At 46.7% G+C, this 19,852-nt stretch overlaps 1 protein-coding gene across 2 annotated transcripts in view; it reads left to right on the top strand.

The window, feature by feature from the left end:
* The window catches only part of Cpm (carboxypeptidase M), a 64,726-nt gene extending 48,251 nt beyond the window's left edge, over window positions 1–16,475 (top strand). For both annotated transcript variants that reach the window (XM_040754828.1, XM_040754829.1), the window contains exons 4-9: window positions 1,986–2,158; window positions 4,102–4,286; window positions 5,897–6,067; window positions 10,284–10,436; window positions 12,919–13,067; window positions 15,166–16,475. In XM_040754828.1, coding sequence (XP_040610762.1) covers window positions 1,986–2,158; window positions 4,102–4,286; window positions 5,897–6,067; window positions 10,284–10,436; window positions 12,919–13,067; window positions 15,166–15,408 — 1,074 coding nt within the window. In that variant the 3' untranslated portion in view covers window positions 15,409–16,475. The remainder of the gene's footprint in view (window positions 1–1,985; window positions 2,159–4,101; window positions 4,287–5,896; window positions 6,068–10,283; window positions 10,437–12,918; window positions 13,068–15,165) is intronic.
* Window positions 16,476–19,852: the final 3,377 nt, after the last annotated feature.

The raw sequence follows: 19,852 nt of genomic DNA, 5'->3' as shown, positions 1-19,852 counted from the left end.
GCACAGTTGTTTCTGTGTATTTATGAGATTTTTTTAAACCTTCTGTAGTTAAGCACTAAGAAATTTGGTTTGGAATATTAAGAGAGATACTTCTTTGGTTACACATGGATTTCCTCTGAAAGAAACGTTATTTAATTATTTTATGACAACATGGGATGTCTTCAGTTTCAAAAGTGATACTAGAAAAATAAATATTGAGAAGCCATCCGGGAATTATCACCCAGAATGGCTGATATTAATATTTTCAAAAATCTTTCCAGAAATTCATACCTTCCTGTGGTAAGAGAAATTAAAATAATCTGGCAGGGCAGGCAGGAGGAGACTGGGGAGTCAGTTCAGCGGTTAAGAGCACTGGCTGCTCTTCCAGAGGACCCGGGTTCAATTCCCAGCACCTAAGTCCAGTCCCAGGAGATCCAATGCCCTCCTCTGGCCCCGCCTGACATGTGTATGGTTCACAGACATAGATGCAAGAAAAACAGAACATATACAGAACACAAAATTTTAAAATTAAACAAGAAGTTTTAAAATCTAGAATAAAATGTGTGGCATAATCCGTATATAAAATGCACAAAATTTTGTCAAATTTAATGTATTAACCAGAGAAGAAAACTGAAGTAAAACTAGATGGAGAGCTTGATATTCTGGATTTTTTAGTTTCTTTATTATATGTTATTTATTTATTGTGTGTGTTTGAGAGGGTGTGTGTGTGTGGGAGAGAGAGAGAGTGTGTGTGTGTGTGAGTGTGTGTGTGTGTGTGTGACTGCTGTGTTCAAGTGTCTGGCCCACTGTCGCAGGCTTACATGGGGCAGTCAGAGGGCAGCCTGCTGGTATCAGTGGGTTTGCTTTCATTTTTCATTTTTGATTATTAGTTTTATTTTATGTGTGGCCTTTTGCCTGCATGTCTCTCTGTGTACCACATAAGTGCCTGGTGCCTGCAGGAGCCAGAAGAGGGCACTGAACCCTGGTACTGGAGTTACAGCTGAGCTGCCATGTGGGACTCAAACTGGGTCCTCTGGAAGAGCAGTCTCTTAACTATTGGTCCCTCTCTCCAGCCCCAGAGTTTTACTTTTAACATAAACAAGAAAAGCGGGCATGTTTGAAGGAAATGTAAATAACAGTGTATACCAAAATCATATGGCAAAATCTGTGAACAGTATATGGGTGACAGGCCAGTGGTGAAGTTCAAGTCGGAAGTGTACAGAAAGATAGCACAGGTGTGCAGAAGCAGAGGCTGCGGAAGGAGACTGTGGAATGCTGAAGCCTGCTTGGGTCCTCAGAGCAGTGACTGAAATGAACCGCCTTAAAACCCAGTGTCTAACTTGGAGCTGGGTTTCATGTGGGCCATGTTCTTCTCTTGGAGGGCAAGGAAATGAAGGCCTCAATGACAAGAACTGTCACTCCGGTTCTCCTTTAAGTCTAAATTGTTCTGAGTTCACCGGGTCGCACACATACAAAGGGCAGATAATTTACAGACGAGCCCCTGAATTGTCACAAAGCAATCCTTTCCAGCAGTCTCCTGTGAGCTGACACTTGCCACTGTGGTATGATTGACAGCCAGTGGTCTCACCTGGTGGTGGCTCAGGCCATGAATTCCAGCACTCAGGAGACAGAGGCAGGGGGATCCCTGTGAGTTTGAGGCCAGCCTGGTATGCAGAGAGAGCTTCAGGACAGCCAGGGCTGTTACACAAAGAAACCCTGTCTCAAAAAACCACACAAACAAACAAGAAAGAAGGAAGGGGGTAAGGGAGGCAGAGGGAGGTAGAGGGAGGGAGGGAGGGAGGAAAAGGAAGGAAGGAAGGAAGGAAGGAAGGAAGGAAGGAAGGAAGGAAGGAAGGAAGGAAGGAAGAGAAACAGTGGTCTCACAAACAAATGTTAATCTAAGACAGCAAATGTGGAGATCCCCCACAGGAGGATCTGTGCTTGGGAAACATTTTCCCTATTATTTCTGGCTTAATAATAATAGCCCCGTTCCTCTGTCTACCCAGACTGTGGGGCGAGAATTGCTGCTCCACTTGATCGACTACCTGGTGACCAGTCACGGAAGAGATGCCGAAATCACACATCTAATCAACAGCACTCGGATCCACATCATGCCTTCCATGAACCCAGATGGATTTGAAGCCGTCAAGAAGCCCGACTGTTATTACAGTAACGGAAGGTAAAGAGGGTCGTGGTCTCCCATCAGGCACCCATAGACCCCAGCAAGAGGAGTCACCTCTTAGTCAAGCACCCTGGAGCCTGTGCCTGTCACAGGTACCCTGGGGCTCTTCAGGCCACCATCTTGTAGGGTGATACATGGCGCCCACCTAGTCCCTCGGCCTCCACCGACCACTGCTCACCCTCCCTGCTACGCTGGGCCTCTCTGATCTTTCTCCTGGAACTCTCAGGTGCTATCTCAGCTCAGGAACTGGGTACATCCGTTTCTATTCTTCATCACCATCAATTGCACCAATAGCATTCCTATAAACCCTCTCTCCCCAAACGTGTAGCATGTATGTAGTCATCCGTCCACACTCCCACCCCCACCCCCACCCCCACCCCCTGTTCTCTCTGATCCTCTGGCTCTATACCTTCGTGGTACAATTTTTAGCACACTTATTTATCTGTGGGGTGTGATCTAGGGCCTGCACAGTGGGCATGTAGGGATCAGAGAATTAACTTGTGGGAGTTGATTTTTCCCCTTGTACCATGTGTGTGTGTCCTGGGATAAAAATCCAGGTCACCGGCCGGGTGTTGGTGGCGCACGCCTTTAATCCCAGCACTCGGGAGGCAGAGGCAGGCGGATTTCTGTGAGTTCGAGGCCAGCCTGGTCTACAAGAGCTAGTTCCAGGACAGCCTCCAAAACCACAGAGAAACCCTGTCTCGAAAAACAAAAAAACAAACAAACAAACAAACAAAAAAATCCAGGTCACCAGGCTTGGCATCGGGCACCTTTACCTGTTAACCCATCTCCCGGCTCCCTAAGGTCTAATTTCTTATTTAATATCTTTCCCTCCACTAAACTCAAGTTACTAAGAGCAGTCTACCATTGTGTTTATCATTATTAGCTCAGCATTGCTAGCACAGTGGTTCTCAACCTTCCTGACGCTGAAATCCTTTAACACAGTTCCTCATTTTATGGTGTCCCCCAACCACAAAATCACTTTCATTGCTACTTTGCAACTGTAATTTTGCTACTGTTATGAATCATAATATAAATGTCTGATATGCTAGCCTTGTGAAAAAGTTGTTTGATCTCCCTAAGTGGGTCGTGACCCACAGGTTGAGAACCACTGACTTAACATCATACCTCCAAAATTACCTATTAGTATATTAATCCAATACCCTAAAAAGTGTAGGTGTTACAATATGGTCTATTAGTGTGTTTTGTTTCAAAGTGCCTCAGGGAGTTGAGGTTCTCAGTGCTTAATGACACATATATCTGCACAGTTTATAAATTTGTTGAGTTCGCCAAAAATAAATAAGTCAACTCTCACTCCTGGATTCCATTCATCTTTAACTTTCCTGGCAGAGCTAGGCATGGTCACACCAGCTTTCTGAAGCATGTTTGTATAAAGTGAACTGTTTCTGCCCTTGGGTGCTGTGTAAGGAGCCACTGCCAAGCGTGGTGACCGGAGCCTTTTTATTGACTGCGGGTTCTGGAAGTGCTGAGCTTAAGAGGGGCAAAGCAGGATCGATGTCAACCCCTGCTTCATCTGGGGCCTCAGCTCAGGTCTGTCTGCGACAGTTAGCCTGGGGCCATGTGTCTGGCATGGAATTCTGGCTGTCACCTGGGTTCCTCATTGTTCTATGTAGCCCACATGTGGCTGCCAATGGTGCCTCGGTGTCTAAAAGGCCCTGTTCCAAGAACAAAAAGTCCCAGAATGCAAACAACTGTCTAACCTTCGCTTGTGTCACAGTAGCTAATGTCCCATCGGGAAAACAAATCACACAGTAGGGGACAGGGTCTTTAGTTATGATTCACCAGCGGTCCCCACATCAATTATCCACTGCACTTGTATTCACATCTGGGAAACACCTGGAACCTAGGTCTCAAGTCTGTGTACTGCAAGACCAAACCACACCCACACACCCCAATAAACAAAATCCTTTCTTTTAAAGGGAAAATTACAACAATTATGACCTGAACAGAAACTTCCCTGATGCCTTCGAATATAATAATGTGTCAAAGCAGCCTGAGACCCTGGCAATCATGAAGTGGCTGAAAACAGAGACATTTGTCCTGTCTGCGAATCTCCACGGGGGCGCCCTGGTGGCCAGCTACCCCTTCGATAATGGCGTGCAAGGTAGGTGATGTGACCAACTTCTGGCAGGCCTCAGCTTCGAGCACTCCACCCTGGGACAGAATGAAGTCTGCAACCCATGCTTAACTTTCTCTGGATGGCAAAACAAAAGCCCCACTTTCCCTAATGCTGATCAGTCCTTCCTGTCATTGGATTGTTGTTGTTGTTTGTAGAGGAAAAGGAGTAAGAATAAATCTCATGTGTACCAGGGTGCCCAAAACAGACTACATAGCTGAGAGTGACCTTGAACTTCTGATCCACACAGGCTTGCACCACCCGGCCTGGTTTATGAAAGACTGGAGATCAAACCCAGGCTTTTGTGTGTGCTAGGCAAACCCTGGGCAGCCTGAGCTACATGGTCAGCTCTTCCTGTAATTCTTAAACAGTTGATGGACAATGAGGCTGAAATGACAACCCAGTAACAAGATACTCACGGGTGAAATCCTACAGCCAGATGGACATTGTATCACACATTTAGGCTTTGTGGCTAGAAGAAAACAAAACCAGGATGGCTTACCTTTTTTTTTTAAATCTCATGAACAGTGTTGACGCTAGTGGTTCTCAGTCTGTGGGGCTCGACCCCTTTGCAAGTCTAATGACCTTTTCACAGGGTTGCATATCAGATATCCTGAATATCAGGTATTTACATTATGATTCATAACAGTAGCAAAATTATAGTTATGAAGTAGCAACAGATATAATTTTATGGTTGGGGATCAGCACAACATGAGGAACTGTATTAAGGGGTTGCAGCAGTAGGAAAGTGGAGAACCCTGCTTTAGAGTCTGTTGAATGAGATGTACTTTATATAAGGACCAGGCATGGTGGTGCACACCTTTAATCTCAGCACTTGGGAGGCGAGACAGGGGATCTCTGTGAGCTCAAGGCCAGCCTGTGTATATAGTGAGTTCCCGGACAGCCAGGACTATTTAGAAAGACCCTGTATCAGAAAACAAACAACCAACAACTTTTAAAAAAATCTGAATATATGACAATGATGACAGTGGCATCCACGGGCCCCTAGCAGCAGTACCTAAGGGAAGTTGCTGAACTCCAGAAACTGACAAGCATGGTGAAGAGGTGACTTCATTTTTAGACCAATTATTCTGTGAGTTGACACTCTTGTTAGTTAAAAGCAGAAAGAGGATGGGGGGCATACCTTAGTAGGGTTCCTATTGCTTCAAAGAGACACCATGATCACAGCAACTCTTATGAAAGCAAAATATTTAATTGGGGTGGCTTACAGTTTCAAAGGTTCAAAGGTTCAAAGGTTCAGTCCATTATCATCATGGAAAGCATGGTGGTGTGCAGGCCGGCATGGTGCTGGAGAAGGAGCCAAGAGCTCTACCTTTTGATCCTCAGGCAACAGGAAGTGAACTAAGTGTCACACTGAGTGTAGCTTGAGCAAAGGAGACCTCAAAGCCCACCCCCACAGTGACATACTTCCTCCAACAAGGTCACACCTCCTAATAGTACCACTCCCTATGGGTATATGGAGGGCAGTTACATTCAGATTACCACAGGGATTGTTCAGAGGTAGAGAATGAGATTGTGTGTGCTGTGATAAGTCTGCTGATGTGTTTTGTACATTTCCCTTTGTCTTTCTAACACAGCCACAGGGACACTGTTGTCCCGAAGCCTAACTCCAGATGACGATGTTTTTCAACACCTCGCATATACCTATGCTTCCCGGAACCCCAATATGACGAAAGGAGATCAGTGCAAAAACAAAAGGAACTTCCCCAATGGAATTACTAATGGGTACGCCTGGTATCCACTGCAAGGTGAGCTTGTCATCCTTATATCCGCCTTGCTGCCTTCACCCGGAGGTACCAGCTAGTGTCAAAAGATCTCTAAGGCACAATGTGGTCCCTCAGGTGGGTCTCCATCCCATAATAGCACAGGAGCAGTGGAGGTGACCGGCAGTTTTGGAGCGTGTAGAGACGTGTGCCTCACTGCCCATGGCCTCCTTCATTGACTCGGACGTTTGTTCCTTGATTCGATGTGTGCTCAGTACATCCAGAAACAATGCCAAGGAAGACGGAAGACTGCCTGACCCTCCAATGGGATGAGAATAAGGAGTTGGGTTACAGTGCCTTGAGAGTAGGAAGAGAGGGTCAGACAAGGTGCAGATGTTGCAAAGGGGTCGGCAGCCATAGCCGACACCATCAGGGACCTGGGAGGAAGGTGGTGCTTATGTCCCTCCTACAAGGATGGCTGCCCCTGATTATGACCGTGCAGTAGTGGAACCCATGTGGTCTCTTTCCAACTTACAAACGAAGTTGGATGTTGTGAAGAAATTCTCTTCAGGCAGGACCAGGGAGTGGGGCTCTGGTTTCCCATCCTTAAATAAGATGGCTAGACAAAGGAAGGGTCACAGTGGAGGGAGTTCAGAAGGAAAGCTATTCCTGTTGTTTTGTTTTGTCTCGTCTTCTTGGCGGTATTGGGGATTGAAACTAAGGCTTTGCATGTGCAAGTGCAAATTTGAAGTGAACTATCAGTGTACTATCCTCAGCCCTCTTTCACTCTTGAGACAGGGCTTACTAAATTGCCCAGGCTGGCTTTGAACTTTCAATTCCCCTGTCTCAGCCTCCCAAGTAGCTGGGATTTACAGGCCTGCACCCTAAGGCATAGCTCACACTCACCGGAAAGAGTAATGTCAGCAGAAGCCCAGGGGTGTATGGAAACTGGGAGAGACGTAGGGAGGGAGGGCAAGAGGAATGCCCTGATGCTAGCCCCAAGCAGCCATTCCCCCAGACTAGTGGGCCTGGCCCGCCGACAGCAAGCTTTGGTCTGCATTTCTGCACACAGGCCATTTCCACAGCTGTCACTTTGGGAGCATGGGCTGTCTGGTAATCTAGCACAAACTGGTACTTTTGTGTCTGAGTGGCCTGCTGCCAACTTTCCAGATGAAGTAAATAAGCCTCAATTGATGGTGTTCAGGCACCGGGCCCTGCTAGACACGGAGGCACCCTAAAATTCATTCTGTTCAAGATCTGTTCCCACCCACCTCAGGTCGCCAACACAGTCCTGGTCCTCAATCTTCGTCACTACAAATGACCTTCTGTTTTGTGGTACAACTGTCCTTCATGGTCACTGTAACTGCCAAGACAAAAATCCAGATGTGTGGAAAATTTCCAAAGTTGTTGCAAGTTATTTTCAATTGTGTAAGGGTAGGTGTGTGTGTGTGTGTGTGTGTGTGTATGAAAATGGATTCTGAGAGGAATGAAAAATCCATAGGGTAAAATAACAGAAATTGAAAGGACAAAGAAATTCTTTGTCTCTAGAATCTGGGTCTATATTAGATTACTTAACATTTTGATATTTTCTTTGTGAGTTTTTAAAAAAATATTTCTTCATTTATGCATTTTATGTATATGAGCGTTTTCCCTGCATGTATGTCTGTGAACCACAGGGTGCCCTGTGCCACAGAGGCCACAGAGGGCATCAGCTCTTGTGGAGCCGGAGTTATAGAGGGTTGTGAGCTGCCGTGTGGGTGCTGGGTGTCAAATCTGGGTCCTCTGTAATTGCAGACAGTGCTCTTGCCAACCTCCCCCCTCCCTCGACACCCAGACATCTCTCCACCCCTTGACCACTTGTTGAAATTGAACTTGTGTAGTACCTGTGGAAGTGAGAACACATTTTTGCCTATTCTTAGGCTGATACTGTAGTAGTTACTTTTGTCATTTCTGGGAATGACCACTGCAACTGAGAGGAAGGAGGCTTCCTCTACCTCACATTTGCACGACGGGTGAGGCCGAGGCTGGGCCATTGGCAGATCAGGAAGCAGAGGCCACTGGCCAGACCCAGGACAGATGCCACCCTCCAGCCCTATCACTGTCTCCCTGCCTCTGTCGGGACCAACCAAGGGCCAAGTGCTCAGACACATGAGCCTGCAGGAAGGCGTTTCAGATTCAAACATACCAGGTACCAAGCAGAAGGTGGTAAAATCCACTTCCTTCAGAGCTATAGGGCTGGCCATGTGGCTCAGTGGTGGACCACTTAACTAGTGTGATGTGACCTCAGTACAGTACGGGAGAAGAAGAAGAAAAGGGAAATTTACTGCATTTCATCAAGCCAAAGATGTCATCCCTATAAAATACAGCATGCCACCAGGAAAGACAACCCTAAGATCTCCTCAGTTAAATATGCGTTTTTCAGGCATAAAATTTAAGACACATAAATCCAGAGATGTCACATATGAAACTTCACGCCCTACAAAATATGCACTAATTATAACCTTTGAAATTAGGGTCTCCTAATGTCAAGGAATTGGAAAGGGAACATGAGCAGTGACAGCTGGAAGCCACAGGGACCCAAGTCTGAGCCTTCCTAGAACCGAGTGTCCTTTCTCTGAACCTTAGAAACACTCTGTCATCATGAGGGCCAAAGCCACGAGGCTCCTTGCAGGATGGCTGCACCCTGGTCTCTGCCGCCCACAGGCACAAGTCCCTGGACCTTCATGAGTTAATATCTATGGCTGCTGCCCTAAAGAAGGGATTGCTGTCTGCATTCAGTGACGTGACCTATAGGTCTTTGGGAAGAACCTAAAAACCCTGAGCATTCAGTAAATATTAGACATTATTATTTCCTCTAAAACCAGTGTTCCTGGTTTTAGCTAATTAATTTTATGGTTTACAAAGATATTTTTTAAAGATGTGTGTGTGTGTACCACATGTGTGCAAGTGTCTGAGGAGGCCAGAAGGAGGGGTCAGATCCTTGGAGCTGGAGGTGTGGGTGGCTTTGAGCCACCTGATGTGTGGGTACTGGGAACTGAACTCCAGGTTTTCTGGAAAAGCACTGAACACTCTTAACTGCTATGTCTTTTCTCCAGCCCTGCAGAAATATTTGTGAGAATAATCTTATCCTGCTGCCCTGGGCACCCTTTGCCCTGTAGTGCAGGCAATATGGCTGTTTACCCCACTGATTATTTGTGGTATAGTCAATAAACTGTTCTTTTTTCTTTTTTGCAATATTTTTAATTAAAAATGTTCCTGAGAACCTGAGTACTGGATTCAGTAGTCATCTCCAGTCTTCCCTCTCCTAAATAAGCTACTCTTTTTTTCTTAAAGATTTATTTATCTACTATGTATACAGTGTTCTGTCTGAATGTATGTCTACTCGTCAGAAGAGGGCACCAGATCTCACTACAGATGGTTGTGAGCCACCATTTGGTTGCTGGGAAGTGAACTCAGGACCTCTGGAAGAGCAGCCGGTGCTCTTAATTTCTGAGTCATCTCTCCAGCCCCCTAAGCTACTCTTTTTTTTTTTTTTTTTCGAGACAGGGTTTCTCTGTAGCTTTGGAGGCTGTCCTGGAACTCACTCTGTAGACCAGGCTGGCCTCGAACTCACAGAGATCCGCCTGCCTCTGCCTCCCGAGTGCTGGGATTAAAGGTGTGCGCCACCAACGCCCGGCTCCCCTAAGCTACTCTTAAAAAGAAAAAGAAAGAACTCTTATCCTAGTTTACATCCATGAAAAACATAACTTCTGCCCCTCAGCCATATCTTTAGTACTTCCTCTTAAAGTGCAGTTTAAGGAAAAACTATCTGAAATGTTGAATTTCAAAAAATAAAAAGGAAAAATAAATACATAAATAATGAAAAGGGCTCTTTCTCCACCTCTCACTTAATTTTGGTGCAGAATTGAACAGCAGTCAACTCCGACCCAGTTACCCCATGGGATTCTTTGTGTCCGCCTTGTCACGTGGTGATGAAACGTCACTGCGCATGCTAACACAGCCAGTGCTCATTCTTTGTGTCCGCCCTGTCACGTGGTGATGAAACGTCACTGCGCATGCTAACACAGCCAGTGCTCATTCTTTGTGTCCGCCCTGTCACGTGGTGATGAAACGTCACTGCACATGCTAACACAGCCAGTGCCCTTTGTCCATTTCTAAGTGCGTCCTTGCGACTGTCTCCTCCGCACATTTCCTAGGCATGCGATACTTGGCTCGCCTCCAGCACTGGACCTTAACAAAAATGAAATGTGCTTGTTTTTAGGTGGAATGCAAGATTACAACTACATCTGGGCCCAGTGTTTTGAAATTACACTGGAGCTGTCGTGCTGCAAATACCCTCGAGAAGAAAAGTTGCCGTTGTTTTGGAATGACAACAGAGCCTCTTTGATTGAATACATAAGACAGGTGCACCTAGGTTTGTGTCTAATACTACTTGTTAACACACACGGCATGCAAAGAACCCTTGGGTCAAGCAGGTTCAAAACCTCTTGGGGGCTTGGGGGCAGGACCTCGTTTTCAGCACTAGGGTTTGAATTCCCTACGTTATTTTATCTGCAGTGTGTGAGCGGTGCTGTGCACAGCTGTTCCTAAGACAGGATGGTTCCTGTTCAGTTGATTTGAGGGTGTAAAAGCCCAGAGTACCCCTAATTTTACACATTGAATGATATGTAAATCTGACATAAGAGCAGGAAAACAAGACAGTCCTCTTGCAACATCTCCAATTAGAGGCCTAGTTTGAGCTCCCTAGATGGCTCAGCAGGTAAAGGTGCCTACACCACCTGGTGACCTAAGGTCAGCCTGGGGGCCACTCCTGCAAGGTGTTCTCTGGCCTCCACACACTTATGTCATTCCACACAAGTGACCCCAACCAAATAAACAGATAAATCTAAAAGAATTTTTAAATAAACCAAATCCCACCAGCATCTGAATAACATACAAACATGCTTACTGGCTCCTCCTCCTCCCTCTTACGTAATGTCTCTGTTGGGGCCTCTGCTGTTGTTTTGACATCCAGCTCTCTCATTGGCCTTTCTGTGTTCTTCTGACATCCAGCTCTCATTGGCCTTTCTCTGTGGTCCTGACATCCAGCTCTCATTGGCCTTTCTCTGTTGTTCTGACATCCAGCTCTCATTGGCCTTTCTCTGTGGTTCTGACATCCAGCTCTCTCATTGGCCTTTCTCTGTTGTTCTGACATCCAGCTCTCTCATTGGCCTTTCTCTGTTCTTCTGACATCCAGCTCTCATTGGCCTTTCTCTGTGGTCCTGACATCCAGCTCTCATTGGCCTTTCTCTGTTGTTCTGACATCCAGCTCTCATTGGCCTTTCTCTGTGGTTCTGACATCCAGCTCTCTCATTGGCCTTTCTCTGTTGTTCTGACATCCAGCTCTCTCATTGGCCTTTCTCTGTTCTTCTGACATCCAGCTCTCATTGGCCTTTCTCTGTTGTTCTGACATCCAGCTCTCTCATTGGCCTTTCTCTGTGGTCCTGACATCCAGCTCTCTCATTGGCCTTTCTCTGTGGTCCTGAAATCGTCTAACTGGCCCATCGAAGTTCTCCCAGGATTGATCCTTTGGTGTTTCTCTGAATTCTTTTGTGAAGTCCACCCTTCGTCAGTACCCGTGGGGAAGTGTGGCGGAACATGACGTGTCCCTGCACCTCACTGCTCTCTCTCCCTGTGGACTCTTGATCTGGCTGTCCCGGATGACTCAGAGAGAGCTGAATCGGGGCACACTTTGCCTGCCATGTTAATAGGATATGACTGTGCAGGAGCTGTGCAACCCGATAAATACCACACAAGTCGTAGCTTAAGTATTGTTACTGTTAATGCAGAAGTAATAATACAAGCCTGTTTAATTGTGTTGTATCAAGAATATTTGTCTGGCCAGGCGGTGGTGGCACACGCCTTTAATCCCAGCACTCTGGAGGCAGAGGCAGGAGGATCTCTGTGAGTTTGAGACCAGCCTGGTCTATAAGAGCTAATTCCAGGACAAGTCTCCAAAGCCACAGAGAAACCCTGTCTCAAAGAAAAAAAGAAAAAAAAAAAAAAAGAATATTTGTTTGCCTGTCCCTGCAATCAGACGAGAGCTCACTTCACAGTACGTTTATTAGCATATCAACCCTGCCCCCTTGTGGTGTAAAACAGTAATATCTTTTTCTGATTTAAAAAAAAAATAGGAAAGTTTCAAATCACTGATGTGTGGTTGTTCCTACTTAGTAGAACGTCTTGGTCCCTACTAGGGCCCTGGCTGACATCAAGGAGCATTTCATTTGTAGATGATGAGGGCAAGTTCCCTTTGTTGTCACTCCCTGGTCTTTGTCACACTGTATTCATCCACTGACTCAGTTCACCTCATGCTTGGAGGCTCGGAGTCATCGGGAAGCCTCTGACCAGCCCTATCCCAGACAGAAGAGCCTCCTCGGTAGCACAAGGGCCTGGCCTAGAGGGCCGGAGCAAGTGTGGCCGCCGCACCGCTTGGGTTATTCTCATTTCTGATCTTCCGTTTTGACGATAAATGCTATAACTGAATAGCCAGTAACCAGCGAATTTAAGCTGTAGACCAGGCTTGTAGCTCAATTGTGATTTACAGGGATCAAAATTACTCTCCTTTCTTTAACACTGTTGGACAGATGAATACTAGGAATATATTTCTTAAATCACTAAAGAGGAAATTTCTTCCACATGCCATAAGAGGTTTTATTTAGTTTAAAATTCTTAAATTTTATTATTACTATGCAGGCCAGTGGACAGTTTTTTAGGGAGTTTCTTCTCTCTTCCCACTGTGGGTTCCAAGGATTGAACTCAGGTCTTCAGGTTTATCCATCAAGAATTTTGCCCACAGAGCCATCTCACTGGCCCCAGACCTGGTATTTATATTTAATTTTCTTTTTGTCCTGCAGGGGTAAAAGGGCAAGTGTTTGACCAGAATAGAAATCCGTTGCCGAATGTAATTGTGGAAGTCCAAGACAGAAAACACATCTGCCCATATCGAACCAACAAACTCGGAGAGTACTACCTACTTCTCTTGCCGGGGTCCTACGTGATCAATGTAAGTGGGCAAGGCCAGCTGCTGTGAAAACATAGAATGCACAGTGCTCGCCTAGGACTGCCCAAAATAAGAGAAAACCTAACTGGGGGACAGCAAGGCAGAAAGAAAGGTGACCTCAGGTGACAGGAAAGGAGTGGAGAGGAACAAACTAGGAAGGAAAATCATGTGTTCTCCTAACTGGCAGGTAACTCTTGTTTGAAGCCAAGTACTATTGTTTTTCTTTCTTTTTTTTTCATATTGAGTATTCGTGCTATGCACACTGCAGAGGTCAGAAGGCAGCTGGGGGGGGGGGCAGGGAGGGTCAGTTTGCTCCTTCCAGCAAACATTCCAGAGATTAAACTCAGGCTGTCGGGTGTGCCAAGCAAGCACTTTTACCTGGTGAACCATCTCGAGATGGCTGTCCCAACAAACACGTGCAACCTCATTATTTAGCCAGGGGCAAGCCAAGGTGAGCCAAGGTGCCTTGCATGTGCCCCTGCCAGAGAGGCCAGGGCAGCAAAGGAGACGCTGTATTGTCAGGATGAATGAGGGAGAACTCAGAAGACTAGCAAAGGAGTAACAGGAGCCCTCACGGCAGGGATGGTTGGAAAGGAACCCAGAGAAAAGAAGGAAGGAAGCTCCTGGCAACTTCAGCCCCTCCCCCACCCCCCCACCCTCGGGGAAGGCAGAGAAGTGCCATCGAGCACCGGCATGGCAGGGGACCATGAATGAAAAGTCCCAAGTTTTAGATTCAATCTGGGGGGCTGTTCTGAAAGTGACTCTCCCATTCCAAAGAAGGTTGTCACTTCAAACTCTTCCTTGCCATTCCACAGCCACTGCTGGGCACTGTCTTGGCTTAGGAGCTGGTAGCCCAACCTGGACTCTGACCACAGTCTTGGTCCAGTATTCATTTCATTGAACAGAAGAAAGACCCCTCAGAGTCCAGCAGCTACCAGAGCCAAAGCCCAACTACCGTCTCAGTCTGCCCCACAAGTTCTAGGGAAGGCTCTGCCAACCACAGCATTGGCACTGTAGCGAACCAACACTCAGTCCACAACACTCAGTCAATCGGGAGCTTAGCCAGGTGCCAGCTGAGCCCCACAGCTCCGGGGACAGAGCTCCCAACCGCTCATTCACTCACCTGGTCCTCCTCCCCAACCACAGCCTCGGGACCACGGCTGCAGACGCAAGCGGCCTCAGCTTTTCTTAGGTGTAAGGTCCATTCCCAAGTCTGTATGTGAAGGCTCACAGGCAGTACCGTACAGAATGGGAAAAGCCTAAAGAAAAGGAGCCAATCAGCAGACTCAGAACTGGGAGAAAAGATTTACAAACCACTTAGCTGCTAAGAGGTTGGTTTCTAGGATACATAAGGGACTCAGAAACCTTTAATCCCAGCACAGAGGCAGAGGCAGGTGGATTCTCTTGAGTTCCGTGGCCAACCTGGTCTACACAATGAGTTCCAGGCCAAAACACAAAGCAATCACAACTCAGCTGAAGAGGCACAAAGAACAAAGCTAGAAAAACTCGTTTTTAAAAGAAAGCAGTGGAGAGGCTCAGCAGTTCAGAAGACCCAGGCTGGTTAGTTCCAGAACCCACATGGCAGTTCACCACCATCTCTAACTCCAGTTCTAGGAGATCTGATGCCCTCTCCTGGTCTCCGTGAGCACTACACGCAAGTGGTACATAGATAACATACAGGCAAAATACCCATGCATATTAAAGAGTAGAATTGTACACTGAGATCAATGGCGAAGAGAGTGGTGACAAATTAGGGAAAGGGTAGTTGCAATCTTGCTACCCACTAAGGATACTGAGTACAGGCGTGGTGCAAAGGACACCATCCTTACCGTGACAGAATCGGCTGGCTGCGCCCTCCTTCTTCCTGACTCATCACCAGATGCTGGACGAGCCTGTGTCCTAGTTTCAATCTGTAATTCTTGGTATCAGCAGGCGCTGGGCAAACTCATCGGGCAGCAGAGCCCCTGCCCCACCACCCCCAGGCCTGGCAGGCTGTCACCCGAGGCACAAAGGCTACATCCTGGTGGTGGAGATCATGTCTTCAGCGAGGCTCCACACGCATCTGAGATCACTCATGCGATGGTTTCTTGTTCCTTCTCAGGTTACGGTCCCCGGACATGACCCACACCTCACAAGGCTGACTATCCCGAGGAAGTCCCAGACCCTTGGTGCTCTTAAAAAGGACTTCCACCTCCCGCTGCGAGCGCAACCGGATTCCATCCTCGTGTCGGACCCTCAGTGCCCCACGGTCCCGCTGTACAAACTAAGGCCAAACCACTCGGCTGCCACAGAGCCTACGTTGTGCATACTTTTCCTGACTCTTTTGCACATATTTTTCAAATAAAGTCAAATGTGAAATCAAGCCCCATCACCACCTGGAATCAGGGATTGGTTACTCCAGGTGATGGCAACTGTCCCTCTTCCGAGACTGCCATGGGATAAACGCCGCTGTTTTCCCTAAGGGGAAAACTGGATGTTTCCAAACCCAGCGGAGAGCAGCATCCGATGACAAAAGTGACCTTCTGTCTGGATGATTGGAGGTCACTGCCTAGCAAGTGCAGCCCACATGACACCCCACCCTGAAGCAGTTCCAAAAAGTTGCAAGAATCTTGAGAAGCAGGCAAAACAGACATCCCTAGAAAGAAAAAAAAAGCTAATTTTGTGTACAGAAAGGTCAATGGATCTGAGCAGCCATAAACACTTCCTGACCACCTACTGTGTGCAACCTTGCCATGAGTGTTCTTTGGAAAGAGCTAACACCACGTAGAAGTGGCTCTCCCCAAAGGAAGAGATTCCTAGGTAACCGGACTGAAAGCATGGACTTTTCCAGTGTTCTAAGGAGAAATGAGCGGGAATGGGCAAGCTTGCCTGAGGTGTATACAGAGCGCATCAGATGAAGTGGCCTCTGTCTCCAGTGCTGGTGTCCCGCCTCTTTGCACCCAATGCCACCGTCCGGTCAAGATGGCACCGCACCTCGTATGTAATCCTAACCTATCGCCCGAGTCCCAGATGCTCCCTGGACACACGCACTCAGATACGACCCCATGTGAACTTGACCTCATCCTGCTGACAGTTGAGATGCCATGCGAAGGCTGGTCCTGCTTCGTGAGTCCCCGTTGATGCTTTCTTCATTTGGGTATCCAGCCAGTCACTGAAAGCTGCTGTGTTGGTGCATCCTGTCCTCTCACGCCAGTTAGTCCCCCTCACTGCTGACCCGGCATCACGGTCTCTTGCTCATGGTATCCCTTTGCCAGGCCCATCTTCCACACAGCACTGGAGGAGGGGGGCTGCCCAAAAGCCCTCCAGCTCCCTAAACACAACACGGTGCTCGCCGTCCCAGATCTGCATGCCATTCTGATTGTGCCGAATCTTGTTTCCCACTCAGTAAAACATCCCAAGCATCTTCTTTAACAGGAAGACTTGCTATTCCTGTCCCATGAAATTCCGGCTACCTGGGTCCAGGCCGGTCCTCTTGGCCCCTTCAGATGAGCTGGTTGTCTTGGTTACTAGTTGACAGCACAGTGGTGCTAGCTACTTCATGCTGGCCTTCTCTAGTCTGGCATGGGCGGTCAGGATCTACTTGTTGGAAAAGTTCACTCCTGTATCCTCAGAGCCTAGCACAAAATAGGAAATGAAGGGGGTGGGGGAGGTGTTTCAGCAGACCTTTCCAGAACTGTAGGGATTTAAGCAGTTTTATGAAAATAAGTTTTACATTTGGCAGCATTCAGCACACTACTGTACATACACACACACACACACACACACACACACACACACACACACACACATTCTTACAATCAGTCTGAGGTAGAAGCACCCCCTGTGGAAGTAAATGTATTCTAATTCATTTCGAGAATTGAGAGAAGACTGGGTGAGGTGGCGCACGCCCTTAACCCCAGCACTCAGGAGGCAGAGGCAGGCGGATCTCTGAGCCCTAGGCCAGCAGGGCTACACAGAGAGAGACACTGTCTCAGAAATAGATAAATAAATAAGAATGAAGCTCAAACAGGAAAGTCAGTAAACTCTGGTGTGCAGGGTTCTGAGGGCATTTTCTATGGGACTGCGTCATCTGGTTCTTCAGTCCTAAGCCCTGCATGGCTGTGAAACCATTTGGGGCTTGACACATGGTGAAGGCTTGAGACTCCAAAGAGCCGAAGAGATCCAGGGGCACCTTGATGCCCTTTCTCGGTGCCAAACTTATTCTCTACTTTAATATCTGTAGTATTTGAAGTTTTTAACCACTTCCAAATTTTAAAAAAGCATGACTGTCTTGATCATTTTACTTCATCATTAGCTTGTATCTTGGAAAGCATGTATTAATATTTTGGAAAGTGATTTGGATATGTTACCTTTAAAGTACAAATGTAAAGTATAAAGCCAGATGTGGTGGCTGAGGCAAGAAGACTGACACAAGTTCAAGACCAACCTGGACTATAAGTGAGACCCATCTTAGGAAAACAAAAACAGTAAAATTTGGTTTTTGTGGGGTTTTTTTTGTTTTGGGGGGGTTCGAGACTGGGTTTCTGTGGCTTTGGAGGCTGTCCTAGCTCTTGTAGACCAGGCTAGTCTCAAACTCACAGAGATCCTCCTGCCTCTGCCTCCCAAGTGCTGGGGTTAAAGGCGTGCGCCACCACCTCCTGGCTACAATAAAATTTGTAAGAGCAAACTTGGTTTGCCATGGAGGGTCTGAATTCTGACTGACCCTTTTCTAGAGTAGTTTTTAAAGGAAATGAGCTGTTTTCTGAACTGGCTCATGGGCCTAACAGAAAACTGGTTATTGAAATAACTTGCAAATGGATGTGTCTTACTGGAGACTGGCCCAGGGTTTTATACACATGGGAAAAGTGCTCTGCCACTGAGCCACACCTACTTCTGTTATTAGTTTTTGTTTTGACACAAGGTCTCACTAAATTGTGTAGGTTGGGCTTGAAACTCACCATACTCCAGGCTTGGCTTTGAGTCTGCCTGCCTTAGCCTCCGAAGTAGCTGTTATAGTCTGGATCACTATGTACATCTTAAGGTAATGTTACTTAGATCAGAAATCTGTATTAAAACCCAATTAAATGTCAACTAAACAGGGTAAGGGGCGCAGCTTAGCGTACACAAAGTCTTGGGTTCCATCTCTAGGAACTACCCCACCCTCAAGACAAAGCATGACTGTTAAATTATTCTATGGTCCGGGACCTCAAATCTCCACAAAACCCGTCCCTGTGTCCTCTAACCTGATGGATACGATTTAAGGTTCCAAATTCAGGTGTAACACTTGTATATCGGAACAGTGCAGGCGTCGAATGATGACGGCACATGCTCCCCAGTAGTCCTGATGTTGACAACAGTGGTGGTACAGACCACATTCTGGTGCTCCTCCAGGTTGAGAAAGCACAACTAGTATTTGGGTGAGTAACTACTTTGAAGGCAGAGCACCGTATTAAAGGTTTGAGTGGCAAACTGAAAGACGGGTTAGCAAGAATCATGTCATTTTCAAAGAAACTCTTCACAAAGTGACCCAGCTCACCTGTGTGCCTACTCTGATTGAGATGGGTGATATCCCAGCACACAGGAGGCAGAGGCAGGTGGATCTCTTGAGTTTAAGGCCAGCCTGGTCCACAGAGTGAGTCCCAGGATAGTCAGAGCTACATAATAGAGACCCTGTCTCAAAAGACAAAAAAACAAACAGGATAAATGAGTGGTGGATGTTTGGGGAAACGATAAGTGGGTACTTTGTTTTTCACTCAACAGACTGCATAGCATACCAGAAATGGTTGGCCTCCTCTGTTCACTTCTCAGTGTCTTTCAAGAATCAATGGCATGCTCTGTTCCAGATGCAAATGTGTACATGTAATGTCTCTCAGTGGTGTACGCTAGCTCTACTTTCCAATGTATGAAGCGACGCTGGGTGGAGAAGTATCTATTTCTAGGAGATGTGTTCAAATCCGCATCACACGGGTAGTCTCCTGCTATAGAGGTTTGACTCTCGTTCTGGGAGGCAGCAATCTGGTGGATGTTTGTGAGCTGGCTTCTGCCTTCCTGCTGGCCTGGGGCGGGGGTAATGGTTAGATTAGGTAAAGAACAGTGTTCTGGATGCTGACACCATATTTCACACTCCTGGGTTTGTTCTAGACTTTACATCACTAATAAGCACATACGGTACTGTGTAACTCACAGACCATTTTATCATATTTTAGCACGCAAGCCACTTCACGGCCTTTCGAAAAGTGGCTTCTTGCTAGTTTTTGATTACAAGCTTCTCAGTGATTCTTGTCATTAAAAGACAGTATAGCAAGATGCTCAGATTGAGCCGGGTAGTGGTGTTGAAGAGAAAGGCAGATCTCTGTGGGTTCAAGGACAGCCAGGATTACACAGAGAAACTATGTCTCAAAAAAAATATGGTCAGATTGTCTAAGACTGTAACATTGGCTGTGGAGGGGCCATGACTACCTCTGAGCTTATTAAATCTACATTATCTGTTTATCAATAAAGAATACTCATATAGTGAATGCTGTCTCTTTCCATTACTTTTTTGTTTGCAAACATAACAAAACCTACAAACTATAAAAGACAGCCATCAAATATACTGTAGGAGAGACCAAATTTAAGATCATAGACAAGAATGTTTCACCAGTATTCCCAAAAGTTCAGTTGGTGCTTCCAGGACAGTGTATGCTATTTATGACACACTCTGAGTTAATTTAATTGTGTGGTGTGTTTTCCATGGGCAAGACGATGGACAAGAGTGTCTTCTGATCAAAAAAACTAATTGGGGCAAAGGGTGCAGGTCAGCGTGGATG

This window comes from Mesocricetus auratus, unplaced genomic scaffold (genome assembly GCF_017639785.1).
Source record: "Mesocricetus auratus isolate SY011 unplaced genomic scaffold, BCM_Maur_2.0 Super-Scaffold_100011, whole genome shotgun sequence".
Classification (NCBI taxonomy): Eukaryota; Metazoa; Chordata; class Mammalia; order Rodentia; family Cricetidae; genus Mesocricetus; species Mesocricetus auratus.
Note: the sequence above shows the minus strand (reverse complement) of the source record. Positions and strands in the feature narration are given on the sequence as shown.